At 42.7% G+C, this 19509-nt stretch overlaps 1 protein-coding gene across 2 annotated transcripts in view; it reads right to left on the bottom strand.

Moving 5' to 3' along the window:
* LOC140730856 (kinesin-like protein KIF13B) overlaps positions 1–19509 on the bottom strand; it is a 274790-nt gene that overhangs the window by 20921 nt on the left and 234360 nt on the right. For both annotated transcript variants that reach the window (XM_073051815.1, XM_073051816.1), the window contains exons 31-36: positions 18848–19024; positions 15609–15701; positions 13202–13354; positions 8369–8446; positions 4983–5036; positions 2117–2234 (exon numbers count right to left, since the gene is read on the bottom strand). In XM_073051815.1, coding sequence (XP_072907916.1) covers positions 2117–2234; positions 4983–5036; positions 8369–8446; positions 13202–13354; positions 15609–15701; positions 18848–19024 — 673 coding nt within the window. The remainder of the gene's footprint in view (positions 1–2116; positions 2235–4982; positions 5037–8368; positions 8447–13201; positions 13355–15608; positions 15702–18847; positions 19025–19509) is intronic.

The following is a 19509-nucleotide window of genomic DNA, read 5'->3' as shown; positions in this document are numbered from 1 at the left end:
GAACCTATAAAACCTCTGCTTTAAATGTATCTAATGACTTGGCTGTTTGACTCATAGAATCATAGAAAAGTACAGCACAAACAGGCCCTTTGGCCCATCTATTCAATGCCAAACCATTTAAACTGCCTACTCACATCGGCCCTTGCATCACTACTTGCGATGGCAGCTCATTCCACATTCTCACAACCTTCAGAGCGAAGAAGTTTCCCTTTACTTTCCCCTTAAACTTTTCACCTATAACCCATGACCCCTGGCTGTCATCCCACCCAACTTCAGTGGAAAAAGCCTGCTTGTATTTCATGAGCTAACACACCAAAATCTTTCTATTTGCTAATTACCGTAGATTCCGGATTTTAAGCCGCTACTTTTTTCCCACATTTTGAACAGCTTTGAACTCTGCGGCCTTTAATACGGAGCGGCTAATGCATTATTTTTTTCATGCCGCCAAAAACATTTTGCCTCGTAACAGTAGACCAATAAAATTGATGAGTAGTTCACAGAGGTCCAATGAAATTGTACGATAAATCAAGCGCACTTTCACAATTAAATTATTGTAAATCAGTCATTTGTACTCACCCTCATCAACATGGAAAACACTCGAAGAAAAGCATTGTGCTGCCTTTATGGCAGTTATTTAGTTTATAATATTTTCGCTTAGTAATTCATTTGTTAGTTAAAGTTAGAAGTGTTTTAACTATATTTGTTTTCTGTACTACATCGCGGGATGCTATGACGTCACACCCGGTTTCGCCGCGTCTTGTGGGAAAACGCCGGTTTGCGATAAACGGGACGGCGGGGGGCAAGCAGCGGAGCCAAAACGCTGCTTTTAAGTTAAAGGCGATCAATAACTTTTCCTGGTAGGCTGCAGTATATATATTTTTTACCAGTCGTTAGGAGATATTGGAATGTTGTTCAGTAAAAAAGTATACGCAACGTATATTTAAAAGTAGCCGCGTTACAGGCACGGTTCGAAAAAAGCATTTGCAATATGTATTTGTTTATGTTACCATATGGATTTAATTAAAAGTTAAAAAATCCTCACGTGTAATATCTTTCTGTGTAAATATCTCATATTACAACGTGGGACACCTGCGGCCGAAAATCCGGTGCGGCCTGTACAAGTAAAAAATTGATTTTCTTTCTAAAATTAGAGCCAGCAGCTTTTAATCAGGTGCGCTCTGTAGTCCGGAATCTACGGTATTAGATTCTCACCATTTAAAAATGGTTCTCCTACTCTTCCTACCAATAAGTAATGTAGGATTTTTGTATTCAACTTGTCTACATCTCTTGGCATATGAATCTAGGAAATGTGCTTGTGCTACACTCAATCTTTCAGCCATCAGATCTAAGATCTCCTTTGAATGTACAAAAGCTCTGGTTCGAATGGCTGTCTCGAACCTTTTGAAGAATCTGACCATATCATGAATGTCTAGAGCACTACAGCAAACAAGTCTTCATGCAGTATCTGATGTAACCAGGCAAAGAATTCCACAGATTTAGAGGAGATTCTTGAGACGGGTTTTGTTTTGACTCAGAGCAGTGAGTGCCTGAAACACACTGCCAGGGAAGCAGATCCAGCAGCCATGCTGAAGGCATTTAGACGGGCTGATGGAACAAAGCAGAGCAAGACCGGCATGGACAAGATGGGCCGAAAGGTCTTGTCTCTTGCTGTACTACTCTACAACTATGAACAAGCAGGGAAAATTGGGGTGCAGGAAGATGAATTGGTCACTTGAATTAGCATCCTGTTCTGCACAGACAACATGGGCTGAAGGGACTGTTCCTGTACTGTGCTGTTCTATGAAACAGAGATATGATTCATAAACATAGCAGATTCTGCAAATGCTGGAAATCTTGAGCAACACACAAAGTTCTGGAGGGACTCAGTAAGTCAGGCAGCATCTATGGAGGGAGAATAAACAGTCAAAGTTTCATGCTGAGACCCTTATCAGGACAGATGAAATGACTTGACCCGAAACATTGACTGTTTATTCCCCTTCACAGAGCTGAAATTCCACTTGCTTCAAAACTTTATGACTCAGATGTTTCAGCTTGCCTGAAATCCCTTGAAATAACCGTAAATTTGCTCAAAGTATCCTCTCTGTCCAGTTCTCACCTGCATCTTGTGACTGGGGTGGCAACGAATAGCGGGACACTGGGGAGCGATGTGGAGGCGTCCTCTTGTTTGTCTGCAGCGCAGCCATGGATATGTCCTGGTGACTCTCCCATCGGCTCTGCCCAGGAAAAACACAGGATTCATTTACCATTTTACCTTGATCTTTTGGCTCCCTGCTTTAAGGGACAAAATAAGGAAGATGATAAACTAAGTTGTAAAGTAAATGCCCCCCCACCCCACCCAATTCAATGAAGTGGCAACTTCATTGAAGTGTAGAAAATGATAAGAGACATAGATAAAGCGGATAGCCAGAGACTTGTGCCCATGGTGGCAATGGCTATAACCGGGGTTGGGGGGGGGGGGGGGGGATAATTTTAAGGTGACTGGAGGAAAGTATGGGGGGGGGGGAGGGAAAGAGGATGTCATTGGTAACTTTTTTAAAAAAAACTACACAGAGTGATATGAGACATGCAAGATGCTGCCAGGGGTGGTGGTAGAGCCAGATATATTAGGGGTATTTAGAGACTCTTAGGTAGGCACATGGATGATAGAAAAATGGAGGGCTATGTGGAAGGGAAGGGTTAGGTTGAAAGGTTGGCACACTGTGGGCTGAAGGGCCTGGACTATGCTGTAGTATTCTCTGTTCTAAAACAATGAAATCTGGAGAAAACACTAACTGACACTCAAGATATTGCAGTGGTTTTGATTAATACATATTGTAATTGACACAGAATAAAATTCGATAGGCAATCACTTTTCAATATTTACTGATTGTTTGCCAAGTAATGAAAGGTAGTTGGTATGGAACCTGACACTGTAATAACAATGCACACAAACGGATGAAAGGTTTGACAACAGGAAAAGGAGAAATTGACAGATTAAAGATTGGCTTTATTTGTCACATGTACTTCTAAACATCAAAACATACAGTGAAATGTGTCATATGCATCAATGACTAACACAGTTCAAGTATGTGTTGGGGGTGGAGGGCAGCCTGCAAGTGGCACCAACACAGCAAGCCCACAATTCACTAACCGTAACCCTTCGGAATGCAGGAGGAAACCCACGTGGGAAGAATACACAGACTCCGTAGACAGTGGCAGGAACTGAACCACCAGCTCTGGCTCTGTAAACCATTGCACTAGCCACTATGATGAGTTTAATCTAGTGGTCGCCAACCCGTTGATCGCGATCGACTAGTCCATCTTTGAGACTTTCCCAGTTGATTCCGAAAAGCAATGAAAAATAAATAGACAAATACTGTTGAGAGATTGTTTCCGGGTTGCGGGGTTTTAGTTTCGTTCTTTCTGTCCAGTGCGCGTGCGCATAGCTCTCCTGCACTACACGGTGTAATTCACTGGTCCCCAACCACTGGGCCGCGGGAAAACGATATGAGTCAGCTGCACTTTTCCTCATTCCCTGTCAGCCCACTGTTGAAATTGAACCCACGTGAAGTCATCAGGCGACTAAACGCAGTGATACCCTCGCACCAGGGATCACCGGTTGGCTTCGGGCGGCCGGTGGGAAGTGCCGTTACTACTGGCCTGGAGCGCTGCCTCTGAACCTGTTTAGCACACCGAATGTTCGTGGGGAACCCGGTGCTAAAGTATTTGCAGACGACCTAATTCGGGCTCAGTGTTTTTTAAGTATCAGAGCAGCTACCATGCTGCGATCTACTGAGACAAACATTTGCCGGCCGATAGATCCAACAAGGGGGGCGGGCGGGCACTCTGTCACACTCCCCGCTCGGTCGGCCGCGCACTCCGGACTGTGACTGCCGCGGCCCCGGTACACAAACCTCCGGCCCTGACCTTGTCCTCTCACCCCACCCACAAGCAGCCGCACCCGGCCAAGGCGTCTGGCAGCGGGCGGGCAGAAGGCCGAGTTCGGCAATGTCTCAAAACTGCTTCAGTACCCTGAGTCCAAGCACCCAGCACTTAAAGACGAACCCGCTGAGTTTTCTCAGCGGAAGAAACGTGAGCAAGTGGGGCAGAAGCCGAGAGCCGCGAAAACTAGAAGAGACTGGACATAAGGAACCTGCTTCGAGTATCGCTGTATTCCGGTCGTGCTTAACAGCCCCCCTCGTGCCCCCGTCGGCCGGTCCGCAAGAATATTATCAATATTAAACTGGTCCGCGGTACAAAAAAAAAGGGCGGGCATCCCCAGTGTTTATATATTATTTCTACTTCCGGGTCGCGGGGTTTTACTTCCAGTCTTTTCTGCCCTGGTGCGCATGCGTGTAACTAATTGATCTGGGGTCGATCTTGCCTTGAACTAAGGCTGAGGTAGGGGATCTTGGGCTTAAAAAGGTTGGTGACCACTAGTTTAATCTCATCAGTTTGCAAAATTTATAAATCGACAGCATCTACATCTCTTGAAAGTTGAACAGAACTATTTGAGATGCTAATGCAGAAGTAATTTTCTTCAGAGACTGGGCAGATGAAGGGAGCACATTTCTTTTCACAGACCAGAAGGCATAGTGTGAAGAGGCAAATCTCACTTAAGACCAAGATGAGGAAGAATTTCTTCTATCAAAGGGCTGCGAGTGTTTAGAATTCCTTATCCTAGACCTGGGAATGCTGAATTCTTGAAGCTGAGGTGGATAGATGTTGAGACAAGGGAATTGAGGATTATGGGATGGGACAAAAAAAAATGGTGCAAGTTAGATTTGCCACATCTTGCTAAAAGATGAAGATGGCTTAATGAGCCGAATGGCCTGGTGCTGTTCTTACTTTTTATAATCTTACTCTGAATTCAGTTAATCAGGACTGTAATAATCAAAATTTGATTTTGTTCATGAAGGGAATTATTGATTGGAGCAGATTAACAAATATTCTGTGTTATACTCGAGTTAAAATGTGGTTACCTTGTTACGTTCAAGGCTCGATCTTGTGTTGAGGTCATGACGGCTCCCAGATAACTTTAAAGAAAAAAGATCAAGAAAGACACATGTTACAGGAATTTTAAATGATTCAGGAACAGCTCCTACACCTCTGCCAGGCGATTCCCAAATGGACACTAACTCACTTTTTAAAAAAATGTACATTATTTCTGCTTTTGCACTATTTTAATCTATTTTATATCTGACACATGCTGGTGATAATAAACCTGATTCTGATATTATTCGGGCATCATAGTACGTCTAAATGTTTAAACGAGAGAAGATGATTCTACATCTTTTAAAAATCAGCTTTATTTGTCACATGCCCATCAAAACACACAGTGGAATGAGTTGTTTGCATTAATGGCCAATACAGTCTGAGGATTGTGCTAGGAGCAACCCACAAGTGTCACCATGCCTGGCACCAACATAGCGTGCCACAACTCACTAACCCTAACTAGTACATCTCTGGAGTATGGAGCGACAGCCCTGTAGAGAACGTGCAAACTCCTAACAGACAGTAGCAGGGATGGAACCCCAGTCGCGATCGCTGGTGCTGTAAAGTGTTATGCTAACTGCAATACCTCAGGCTGGCACTGGTCTCCCTAGAGCAAAGGAGGCCGAGGGGTAACCTAAATGGGTATACAAAATCACAAGGGGCATAGATTATGTAAATGGTCATAGTCTTCATTACAGGGAAAAGGAGTCTAAAACCAGAGGGAGGGCATATTTTTCAGGTAAAAGGGGAACCAAGAGGCTAATTTTTCCATAAGGTGGTGGATATATGGAACGCTGATAGAGGAAGTAGTAGAGGCAGGTATAACTACAAGATTAAGAGGCATTTTGAACAGTTTACTGGAAAGAAGAGGGACTTCAGAGGATTATAGGCCAATGTAACAATGTAAACAAACTAGATTAGTGAAGATAAGCATGTTGATCAGTATGGACAAGGATCTGCTTCCATACTGTACAATTCTAAGTATCTTAATTTGAATGGTGACAGTGAAAATTAGTTAGAAATTGTGTTTTACATCCATTTTAAATATCTATTTAACTGTTTCACTAGCAGGCACTGACTGTAATCATAGGACAGTTAGAAAATGATTTACCCGATCTCTACGCCCCTCATGAATTTGTATACCCATACAAGGTCACCCCCTCAGCCTTCTTCACTCCAGAGAAATGGAAAACAGTGCCAACCTATTTAACAGGGTGGTACTACAGCAGAGCAGTTAGCGTGATGCTTTACAAAATGCTTCCTCATCTAATGTAAACAGAACATGTTACACAAGTTGTGACTTCAAAAGCGAACAAGATGAGTATCTTTTCCCCTCAATCCAGTCAGCTGGATATGGACATCGCTGGCAAGGCCAACATTTTTTCCTACACTCAGCAGTCCCAGAGGTAGCCTTCTTGAACCAATTCATCCATACAGTGAAGGGACTGTACCTCCACAGTCAATCACGCACTGAGCTGTCGGAATTGCTAACATCATGTTTTACAACAGAGGGGAACAATCAGTGTCTTGCCCCTACTTAAGCCAGTTGAAGTTATGGGAAGGATATACTCATCAAAAAAATCTTCTGCAGATTTGAACAGCGCACCTTGTACATGATGAATTATTAAAGAATTAGCCCTCATGGCCGTTCCTTACACAGGAATTTATTTCTGTGGCAGGACTGCTGAAGAATTAATGGAAATTAATTTGCAATTCTAATTATATTGTTAAATAATAAAATACCAATAAATTAGATTTTTTTAAATTTAGTTCAATATCGGCGATGCCTAATTTGGAGTATTGTGTACAGCTCTGGTCACCTAACTACAGGAACGATTAACACTAAAACTGAAAGAGTATAGAGGAAATTTACAAGGGACTTGAGGACCTGAGTTATAGGGAAAGACTGAATAGGTTAAGACTTTACTCCCTAGACCGTACTAGAATGAGGGGAGATTTGTTAGAGGTATACAAAATTATAAGGGTATAGATAGGATAATGCAGGCAGGCTTTTTCCATTGAGGTTGGGTGGGTCTACAACTGGGGGTCATACGAGGTTAAGGATAAAAGGTGAACTATTTGAGGAGAACACGAAGGGAAACGTCTTCATTCAGAGGGTGGTGAGAGTACGGTACGGGCTCTCAGTGGATGACCAAAATTAAGGAATACATTTTATTAATTAACTTAATTAATGTGATTTGCTGCCACATTAATTATGCTTCAGAACTGGAATCAGTTGACAGCCATGCTCTGTGGATAGTATGAACTACATTACACAGACTATACAACTCTCTTAATATCATAAATCAGTGGTAAGTTCAGTACTAATAAGAAATTGTGATACCACTGTACTTTAAGACTGAACTTGAAACTCTGCCAGTTCATTGACGTGCAGTCACAATCCATGCCTAGCTTGCCAATACTGTGGCGAGATGCTTTACTGCCACTGGAGTACATGGTTACGTGTGAGTACCAAGAAGGATGCTTCACTCACAGAGGCACACGGCAATGAAGGAGTCCCATACCAAGCACAGAAGGGGCTATCTACTCAATTCATGTCTTCTCATTTTTCTACTTTTCGATAAAAGTTAATGGCAAAACATTCATCTACTTACCTTTTAGGAACAATGAGGAATTCTGCCTCTTTCACTATTTCTACGAAGGCTACTACTTACTTCCTAACACCAGTTCCTTACATTTGGAGGAGCATTATTATGCATTCTTTCACCAGCACTGTTTCTGATAATATACATAGTAAATAAACCACCTCTAGTGTCTCATCTCTTGGAAATAAGTGTTCTTTAGTTGCAAACAAACTGAACAGAAAATGAAGTCATTCTCATCAACAACAAAAGCTTATATTTATATTAATTACTTTATAAAGCCAGATAAAACTCTTCTTTACCTTCTTTATGCCCAAATCCACAGATGCGCTCCTAAAACTAAGTCTTGTGAAATTTAAATTTTATTTCATTTAGAGATAGAGCACGGCAACAGGCCATTCTGGCTCAGTGAGCTCGTGCTGCCCAATTAACCCTCTAACCCGTATTTCCTTGGAACGGGGGGAGGAAACCGGAGCATTTGGAAGAAACCCATGCGCTGGCGGGGAGAACATTCAAACTCCTTACAGACAGAAGTGGGAATTGAACCCAGGCTGTTGGCACTGTGATAGTATTACACTAATAACTACGCTATCGTACTACCGCCACTTCCTCCCCCCATGAGGATAAATATCCTTCAGAAAGAATTTTGTTTAGTACACTAAAGTTACTAATCCTGCAATCTGAACTCACACACTGAAGAATGGCCTCAGCAATACAGTGAAAAGCAGCTTCACGTGGCCACAACAGGAAAAATTAACTTGAGCTCATACCCGGTTGACGTTTGGAGAACTGCTGCATCTTCTGGTCAATTTACGCTTTGCATTCAATTGTTCTTTTACTGCAACCTCCTGTTCATGAAGCACAGCAGAAAAACAACACAACACACAATCAGGACAAGACAGGACTGGACAGCACAGAGAAATCTGCAGTTCCACAATGCAAAATTAACATTTCAGCATGTAAGCAAGCACTGGCTTTTCAGCTAGACAGAAAAAAAGATATATTTTCCCAAAACTCCAGGATATTCTCTACCAATAGCTTCACCCTCAGCTCGTCTCATTACTTCTATCGCCTTGATTATAAAGCCTGACCGTCATTCAGCATATTAAATCCATACTAGCTCTTTAAAGGAACACATTTTCCACAAAACTTTGCAAACTCTTTAATTTTAAGAACATACCCTGAGTATCAGAACAGAATCTGCATCCACTGTTACCCAAAACAATGCATTCTAGTCTCTCAACAATCCAATGTTTAGATTCATCGTTCCTTGAAAGTGGTGTCACAGGTGGACAGGATAGTTAAGAAAGCTTTTGGCACATTGACCTTCATAAGTCAAAGCACTGACTTCAGGAGATGGGATGTTATGTTGACATTGTATAAGACATTGGTGAGGCCTAATTTGAAGTTCTGAGTCCAGTTTTGGTCACCTAGAGGAAAGATGTAAATATGATTTGAAAGAGTATAGAGAAAATTTACAAGGATGTCACTGGGATTTAAGATCCTGAGTTACAGGAAAAGGTTGAATAAATTAGAACTTCTTTCCATAGAATGTAGAAAATTGAGAGGAGATTTGATAGAGGTATACAAAATTATGAGGGATATAAGACCATAAGATATAAGAAATTCCTTATCTATTCTGAGGCTGTGTCCTCTGGTCTTAGACTCCCCCATCATAAGAAACATCCTCTCCACATCGACTCTATCAAGGTCTTTCAACATTCGATAGGTTTCAATGAGGTCACCTGTCATTCTTATGAATTCCAGTGAATATAAGCCCAGAGCGATCAAATGGTCTTCATATAACAAGCCATTCAATCCTGGAATCATTTTCATGAATCTCCTTTGAATCCTCTCCAATGTCAGCCCATCCTTTCTAAGCTAAGGGGCCCAAAACTGCTCACAACATTCCAACTGATGCTTCAACAGTGCTTCATAAATCCTCAGCATTATAGCCTTGCTTTTATATATTCTCGTCCTCTTGAAATGAATGCTAACATTGCATTTGCCTTCCTCACCACCGATTCAACCTGCAAATTAACCTTTAGGGAATCCTGCACAAGGACGCCCAAGTACCTTTGCACCTCATATTTTTGCATTTTCTCTCCATTCAGAAAATCGTAAACATTGTCATTTCTTCTACCAAAGTGCACAATCATACACTTCCCTGCACTGTATTCCATCTGCCATTTCATTTGCCCTAGTCACCAGAAAAGGCCCCTTTTATTCCCACTCTTTGCCTCCTGTCAATCAGCCAATGCTTTATCCATGATAGAATCTTTCCTGTAAGCTCTTAGCTTATTAAGCAACCTCATGTGTGGCACCTTGATAAAGATCTTCTGAAAATCTAAGTACACAACATCCACCAATGTAGGCTTTATCCACTAAGATTATGGGTTAATGGCGAAAGAGGAAACCTTTAACCTGAGGGGGAGCTTCTTCATTCAGAGTGTGGAACAAGCTGCCAGCAGAAGTGGTAGATGCAGGGTCAATTTCAACATTCAAGAAAAATTTGGATGCATGGATGGGAGGGGTGAGGTCAATGGGACTATGCAGATTAATGTTTCAGCACGTATTAGAAGGACCAAAGGGCCTGTCTCTGTACTGTAGTGCTTTATGACTCTTAATTGTGGCAGTTTTGATGCCCTTGCAAAAACAGATCCTTCTTTTTCCTTTTTCTAGCTTAATCAGGATAAGAGTAACCTAAGAGATTTTGCAGATGTTGGAAATCCAGATTTACACATACAACATACTGGAGGAACTCAGCAAGTCAGGCAACATCTACAGAGAGGAATAAACAGTTGATGTTTTGGGCTGAGACTGTTCGTAAGCACTGGAATGAAAGGAGGAGGGAAAAAAAGAGATGGGGGAAGGGGAAGGGTACAAGCTGGTGAAGCCAAGTGTGGGGGAAGGAGGGTGGGCGGGGGGTGTGAAGATAAAGTAAGACCCTGGGAGGTGATAGGTGGAACAATTAAAAGGCTGAAGAAGGAGAAATCTGATAGGAGAGGCAAGTGGACCATGGGAGAAAGGGAAGGAGGAGGGGCACCAGGGGGAAGGTGACAGGCAGGTGAGTGGAAGAGAAGGGGTAAGAGGGGAGCCAGAATAGGAAATGGAAGAAATTACCAGAAGAGTAACTTGCAAAAGGACAAACTAATGTACAAATGTAGAATGCTGACAAATTAATAAGTAAGTGGACAATCCAAACAATGACTCCAATAAAAACAGAAGTTAGTGCCTTTAAAGAGCAAACACCAGGAAATCTGCAGATGCTGGAAATTCAAACAACACACACAAAATGCTGGTGGAACACAGCAGGCCAGGCAGCATCTATAGGGAGAAGCAAGGTCTCGGCCCGAAATGTCGACAGTGCTTCTCCCTATAGATGCTGCCTGGCCTGCTGTGTTCCACCAGCATTTTGTGTGTGTAGTTAGTGCCTTCAATGGGATTGGAGATGAAAGTCATTTGGTGAACACTTGAACACGGAAGAGAGGACCCAGAAGAAGGTGATAAGCAGGTGAGAAGGGGTACAAGCTCAGAGTGGGGAATAGAAGAAGAGGGATGTGGGGGGGTGGGGGGGGGGGGAGGGAAAACATTTTCACCTGAAGGAGAAATTGAATTCATACCATCAGGTTGGAAGCAACCCGGGCGGAATAAAGGTGTTGCTCCTCAACACTGAGAGTGACTTATCCCGGCACAAGAGGTGGCCATGGACCAACATGTCGGAAAGGGAATGGGAATCAGAATTAGAAAGTTTGGCGGATGGTGCGGAGCTGCGCAACGCAACAATCCCCCAATTTATGACCAGTCTCGCCAAAGTAAATGAGGCCACATCAGGTGTACCAGACACAATGGATGACCCTAGCAGATTCGCAGGTGAAGTGTTGCCCCACTTAAAAGGACTGTTTGGAGCCCTGAATGGAGGCAAACGGGCAGGTGTAGCACTTAGGCTGCTTCCAGGGATAAGTGCCGGAAGGAAGATTAATGGGGAGGAATGAATGGACAAGTGAATTGCAGTGGGAGCAATTCCTGCAGAAAGTGGAGGGGGTGGAGCTGGAGGTAAAGATATGTTTAGTAGAAGGATCCCTTTGGTGATGGCGCAAGTTGTGGAGGAGGATGTGTTGCACATGGAGGCTCGTGCAGTGGTAGTTAAGGACAAGAGGAATTCTATCACTGTAAAGTCGGTGGGAAGATGGGGTGAGCGTGGATGTTTGGGATATGGAGGAGATGTTGGTGAGGGATAGAGGTGCAAAAGGACTAAGCACCCATGGTGAAAATGAGGCGGTCAGGACCAGGGAACCGAGTTACTGAGCAGATTGAGAGCATGAGAAGTGTTACTGATGCAGGTGGAAAGGGAAGGGATGGGACAGAACCAAAAGGAAAAACTGGAATAGCTGTTTGAGGATGTGAATTCAGTGGGGCAGGAGTAGGCAGAGACAATAGGCCTTCCTGTTCAGTCTGGTTTGTGTCCCTTTAAATAATAGTGCTCTGCAGTGGAAGCTAACAGTTTAGAGCATTTAAAAATAAACAAAAACAATTTGCAGAAAATAAAGTTCATACACTCCAGATATTTTCTTTTAAATCAACAACTACACCGATGCACAATCAGGTTCACTTCTAATTTAATCTCTGCTCAGCTCAAACTCATGAAACAGATTTAACATTAAACATCACTTTTAATTATTCTTTTAACTGCTTATCAAGCAGTTTCTTTATACCTCCAGTGAAATCCTTCCACCGGTCTCTGAGCCAAAACATAAACCTTACAGAAGTCCCTCGTATTTGTGTTCCTAGAAATTGGTCTGTGTTGCAATTTCCTGTCAGGCCAGGTCATCACCTACCAAATTTCCTGTTGATTTATTTCCTTTTCACACCAATTTTGTGGGAGAAGGTCATATTCTACATCTCAAATTTTTGATGGTGATTTGTGAATACTGGAAGGATGAATTTCTGTAACACAGAAGGCCATAATGGATGGATTCACAGATACGCAAGAGACACTGGAAAACTTGAGCCACACAGACAAAATGCTGGAAGAACTCAACAGATCAGGCAGCATCTATGGAGGGGAATAAACAGTTGACATTTTGGGCTGAGACCCTTCATCAGGGTTGTCTGTACTACCTTTGTGCTCCTTTCTCAGATAGTTCTATAGGATTGAAGAACTGTTGCTTCTGCTCTATCATGGACTTTTGAGGTGGCTGACGAGGCTGATTTGGGAGTTGCAGACTCTAGCAAAGGCAGAATCTGATGAAATGGGTGATTACCTGCCGGTTAAACTTGAAAATATTAATTATTATTATTGCTGCACACCCTTAAATTTCAGGATTGCAGAAATGCATATTGATTTAAAAATACTAAAAAAATTACCAACAAACAATTAAACCTAATGAAAATGTAGTTCATCTATTTTTACAGAACTGCTTTCTAATGACACAAAATTGCAAGTAAGATATTTAATACCTTGTTTGTCTTAATGCTAAATCTGGTTTGGATTCTAACCTTCCTTACCTGCACACATCATGAAAATGCTGAAGTAGAAACAACAACAGAAGAAGTCATGAACAGCAGTTTAAAGTGTTTCAGACATTATCATTGACATTCACCTGGCGTAGGCGGTCCAGTGTAAGGATGTTCTCTACTGCCAGTACACTGCGCAGGTATTTCTCAATGTAGGCTTCCTTCTCAGCAGACTCCGCATTTTCCAGTTCTGCTGCCATCCGTGCCAGGGTTTCACGGTCTTCAGATGCCTGAGCATCCTGAAACAGTAAGGATTAGTTCATCTTGGAAAGGATTAAGAGGTATACTAAAGCTTTACTGAATACTTCCTAGTCCTCCCACAGCTGGAATACAATGGGGAAGTCAGAAGATACGAAGGTTTGGAGAACATTTAATGAATTGATACCAGGATCATCAGGGGAGTATGGTATGTCTATGATGGGGTAGTACCTCTAATGAAGGGGCTTGTTATGTCCATCCAGAGGCAGATCACTCACCTTTGGTCCCCACTGAACACTCAGCTCTCACCCATGGCTCCAAGTAGCTGTTTGCATGTGACAGTAGCCACACCCCGGTACACCGCTTTGACAGGTGGGCTAAATCATGCAAGGGTAGCTGATGGCCTCATACAATGGTGAGATAGGGACATGCACCTGTCCTAGCATGAGAGTCAGCTCCAGCAGACTGGGCGAATGAGACTACAGTGAGATCCAATGGCCAGGAAGGCGGTAATGTAACATTCTGTACATTAGAGAGAGAAAGGCCTGACGAGGCACAGAAGACCTCATGGTCATCCAAAGAACACCCCAGTTTGACACACTTGTTTGTGCCACTGGATAGGAACTGCCCCAGCACCCCGGCTTTTTCCACTTTAAAAACTCTCCCATACAACAGGTTTCCAGTTATCATTGGACACGATGGACACCACCACCAGCAGTAACATCAGACTTTAACTTCCTGGAGAGGCCAGAAGGAATAAATATTTTTCATAGACTCGCAAAAATGAAGAAATCTAACAGAAAGTTGTTCAAAGGAGTGAGTAAGCACAAAGTAGTTCGATAAGAGGGGTAATCAACAATTGGGAAGGAGGAGTGGCATCAGGGAGAGGTGATAGGCAGGTGAGAAGAGCCAGAGTGGGGAATGGACGAGAGAAGGGGGAAGTAAGAGAAATTAATGTTCATGCAATCAGGTTGGAGGCTTGCCAGACGGACTATGAGGTGTTGCTCCTCCAACCTGCCAGTGGCCTCATTGTGGCAGCACAGAATGCCATGTAATGACATGGCAGAATAGGAGGGGAATGGGGATTGGAATTAAAATGGTTGGTCACCAAAAAAATTCTGCTCGTTACAGACAGAGCGGATGCCCAATCTACATGGGTCTCACTGATGTAGATGAGGCTGCACCAGAAGCAGTAGCTGACTGTGACAGACTTGCAGGTGAAGTGTTGCCTCACCAGGAAGGACTGTTCAGGGCTCTGAACGAAGGTGAGGGAGGAGGTGAATGGGCAGGTGAGGCTCTTCCTCCACTTGCAGGGATAAGAACCAAGATGGAGATCAGTGGGGAAGGGCTTCGAATTTCCCCGCTTGACTTCCAGAGTAAATGATCGTCACATACCTCACAGGCAGCCGCCGGTTTACTTAGTAAATTCACTTGCGTTAAACCAGCCTTCCCAAAGACCCTCTTTCAATGATTACCATGGACTTTATTTTAAGATTAGCTTTATTCGTCACATGTACATCAAAACATACAGCAAAGTGCTTCATTTTGTACAGCGAGGATTGTGCTGGGCAGTGCCAACATGGGCTTGCCCATATTGGAGTATAAAAGTTGCATTGTTTGCTGTGTAACCAAAACTATGTAGTCAGCTTCGAGTTTGCTATTTGCTATGTACGTTATCCAATTTAGTAGGAGAATGAAATCTTAAGAATGTAGAAGACAATGGTGTGTTAATGAGAGGCTAGCTAAGAGATGTAGATTAGAACATGATTAAATCAATGGGTATAAACAATAGTGGTGGATGTACTTGTGATACGCAACTGTAGACCGATTGGATATGCTAATGCAACTAAACCAGGAGATTGCTATAAAAAATGCTATGTACAAGGGTCGGTGGGCAATCAGCGACTAGCTCAATGACTGTCTCAGCTTTGATTTGCAAATTAAAGTTTAATACTTCTTGAAGAACCTTCTGCGTCTCCTGGTTGTTTGTGGGGCACGAGAAACCTCGACACCCACAACTTCCTAAATTCTAACCCGTCTCTGGAATGTGGGAGGGAACTGGAGCACCTGGAGGAAACCCACAAGGACATGACAAACTCCTGCAGAGAGTGGGCGAACTTAAACCCGATCTTACTGCTCACACTGTAAAGTGTTGGGCTAGCTGCTAGGTTATCAAGTCATTCCAGACAGAAAATCAGTACAATATTAATATTAGTAAATTAGTAAAAGTCCATTAATACAAAGAGCATTAAAAATAGTTCAGGAAATATCATCAGAAACACAATGTTTAAATACCTCTGGGATATTGGAGACAATCTCAAATGTCACTCCACATGCATTCAGTGTACCTCTGTGGGACATTCTTCTCAAGAAATTTTGTGCAAAACCCTGTAATGATATTTCTTGGTATAAGTGGCATGTCAGTACATTGCACACCAGCCTACCAGATCAAGGTTAAGGGGCAAATTACCCCAATGCTATGCTCCTAGTGCTCTGGATTAGCCATGTACCACTCCGGCAGAACCCATCACCATAACTGAAACACCAAATAAAATCTATTGAACTAGGGTTATCGTTTGCCTGATTATGGAGTGTATGAAACTACCCCAGATTTTACAATGTTTGATTGACCCAAAGTCCTCAGATGGAGTCTGTAATGCTTAAACATACAGAACCGTACAACTTCCCAGCACAAAGTTTCAACAAGTTTCCTGATACTTTTCTCATTAGGACCAACAGAACCAGGTCATGAATTAGTGCAGGTGCAGGAGACTGCAGATGTTGAAAATCTGGAGCAATATTCAGATAGCTGGAGGAATTCAGCACGTCAGGCAACCTTGATAGAGGGAAGTGGACATCTGACGTTTAGGGTCAAGATCCTTCTTCAGGACACCTGATTAATCTGGAGCTGATGAAGGGCTTTGAGCTGAAGCATTAACTGTCCATCTCCCTGATTTGGTGCTACCTGACCCACTGAGTTACTCCAGCATCTTTGTGCGTTGGTCATCGAGGATCAACTATATTTTCCATGTATTATTTTAACAACTCTATTTACGTATATTAGGAATTTGCTGTGGTGCATTGGCCATTGCACAACATGCAACAAAAATCAACAACATTCAATAATTATAAAGAATAAACTAAATCAAAAATTAAATTTAAAAAATTAAATAAAAAAGCTAACAAAGTTACAGATTAAACCCTCAATATACTCAAATTAATATCCGCCAGCAGACTTTCCGACATGGCCACTAGCCATCAATCAGGAGTATTTACGGCAGACTTTTCCAATCCCTTAACCAAGAGTAATTCATACTAGGAAATACAGCCACTAGAGAAATCAGTCTTAATTTTTTAAATTTAAATTCGACCTTAAGAGATGAGATCTGAATTTAAGGCACTCAGGCCATCAAGCCTGTTCTGCCATTCTATAATGGCTGATTTATTATCCCTCTCACCCTATTCTTCTGTCCTCTCCCCACAATATTTGACACCATAATCAAAAATTTCACAAACTCTGCCTTAAATATAACCAATAACTTGGCCTTCACAGCCATCTGTGGCAAAGAATTCCACTGATTCACTACCATCAGACAAAAAACAAAATCCTCACCTCTGTCTAACGCAGGGGTTCTTAATCTTTTTTATGCCACTGACCCCTACCATTAACTGAGAGATCTGTGGATCCCAGGTTGGGAACCCCCTGTTTAAAAGGACATCCTTGTATTCTGAGACTATGTCCTCCGGTCCTAGACTCTCCCACAGTAGGAAATTAGCCAGCACACCACTGAATTCACCAAGTATAATGAAGTACAATTTTATCATGGAAAGAGAAAATGTGCAGATGCTGGAAATCAAAGCAACACACACAAAATGCTGGAGGAACTCAGCAGGCCAGGCAGCATCGATGGAAGAGTACAGTCGACTTTTCGGCCAAGACTCTTCATCAGGACTTCATGATCTTTCAAGAATCACTTGATTCTGGCATAGTTCCAGAGGACTGGAAGACTGCAAATGCCACTCCTCTCTTTAAGAAGGGAGGAAGGCAACAGAAAGAAAATTATAGGCCAGTTAGCCTAACCTCAGTGGCTGGGAAAATGTTGGAGTCTATTATTAAGGATGGGGTTTCAGGGTACTTGGAGAATAATGATAAAATAAGTCAAAATCAGCATGGTTTCTGTGAAGGAAAATCTTCCCTGAGAAATCTGTTAGAGTTCTTTGAGGAAGTAACAAGCAGGGTGGACAAAGGAGAGGCAGTGGATGTCATTTACTTGGATTTTCAGAAGGCATTTGACAAAGTGCCACACGAGTCTGTTTAACAAGATAACATCGTATGACGTTACAGGAAATATACCAGCATGGACAGAGGAACGGCTGACAGACAGGAAGCAGCGAGTGGGAATAAAGGGGGCCTTTTCTGTTTGGCTGTCGGTGACTAGTGGTGTTCCTCAGGGGTCAGTATTGGGACCGCTACTTTTCATATTGTTTATCAATGATTTAGATAATGGAATTGATAGCTTTGTGGCAAAGTTTGCCAAAGATATAAAAATACATTGAGGGGTAGGTAGTGCTGAGGAAGCAATGTGATTGCAGCAGGACTTAGACAAATTTGAAGAATGGGTAAAAAAAAAGCAGGCGGAATATAGTGTTGGGAAATGATCATGCATTTGGTAAAAGTAACAAAAGTGTAGACTATTATTTAAAAGGGGAGAAGGTTCAAACATCAGAGGTGCAGAGGGACTTTGGAGTCTGTGCAAGACTCCCAGAAAGTTAATTACAGGTTGAGTCTATGGTAAAGAAGGCAAACACAAAGTGGGCATTTATTTCAAGGGCAAGGAGATAATGCTAAAGCTTTATAAGACATAGTCAGGCCACACTTGAAATATGTTCAACAGTTTTGGGCCCCATATCTCAGAAAGGATATGTTGTCATTGAAGAGTCCAGAGGAGGTTCATGAGGATGATTCCTGGAATGAAGGGGTTAACATACGAGGAGGGTTTGGTAGTTTTAGCCTGTACTCACTGGGATTTAGAAGAATGCTGGGGGATCTCATTGTAACCTACTGAATCTTGAAAGGACTAGATAGAGTGGATGTGGACAGGATGTTTCCTATGGTGGAGGTATCCAGAACTAGAGGGCACAGCCTCAAAACTGAGGGGCAACCCTTTAGAACAGAAGTAAGGAGGAATTCTTTTTAGCCAGAAAGTAGTGATTCTATGGAATGTTCTGCCACAAACTACGATGGAGGCCAAGTCTGCGGGTATATTCAAGGCGGAAGTTGATAGCTTCCTGATCGGTCAGGGTATCAAAGGGCATGGCGAGAAGGCAGGTGTATGGGGCTGAATGGGATCTGGGATCAGCCAAGATGGAACTGTGGACCAGACTCGATGGGCTGAATGGCCTAATTTTGCTCCTGTGTCTTAAGGAAATGTTGCGTGTACTCTTTTCTATAGACACTCCCTGGCCGGCTGAGTTCCTCCAGCACGGTGCGTGTGTTGCTACAATGTTATCATGACCCGTTGATTTGACTGTACCTGCCGGCTATAGACGTTCACACAGATGCGCTTACGCAGCACCAGCTGCATGTCGGCAGGATGACTCAGCTTCACCGCCGCCTTCACGATGAGGAAAACACGCTCGTCAGCTGGTGTTCCTTTGCTCAGTGACGCACAGTCATGGACATTGGAGTCCCACGAAGCCTCTGCTTTCACCTATTGGCAGCAATTCCAAAACAAAAATAAGCAGTATTTACCACGCGCAAGACGGAACACTGCAGATGCTGGGAATCGGAGATAAAAATGGACAATCCTCAAAATACAGCATCAGTGGAAAGTGAAAGAATTAATGTTTCATGTTAGAGTTCCAACAAAGAGTTTTCTCTCATTTTCTGTTTATACTTACCACAAATAACTCAAAATATTAATAAGCAAACCAAATACATACAATAAGTCTTCCTGTGCATTAAACAAGGAATAATTTCACAGTGTACAGGAGTGAGGTAGATCAACTGGTTGAGTGGTTTTACAACAACAAAAGAACAAGGAATCGATTGTGGATTTCAGGAAGGAGAAGTCGAGGGAACACCCTCTAGTCCTCATCGAAGGGTCAGCAGTGGAAAGGGCAAGCAGCTTTAAGTTTCTGGGTGGTAACATCTCCAAAGTTCAACATAGAATTACAAAGAAGGCACAACAGTGGC

The sequence above is a fragment of the Hemitrygon akajei genome, chromosome 7, assembly GCF_048418815.1.
Source record: "Hemitrygon akajei chromosome 7, sHemAka1.3, whole genome shotgun sequence".
NCBI lineage: Eukaryota > Metazoa > Chordata > Chondrichthyes > Myliobatiformes > Dasyatidae > Hemitrygon > Hemitrygon akajei.
This window is presented reverse-complemented; position numbering and strand designations above follow the sequence as displayed.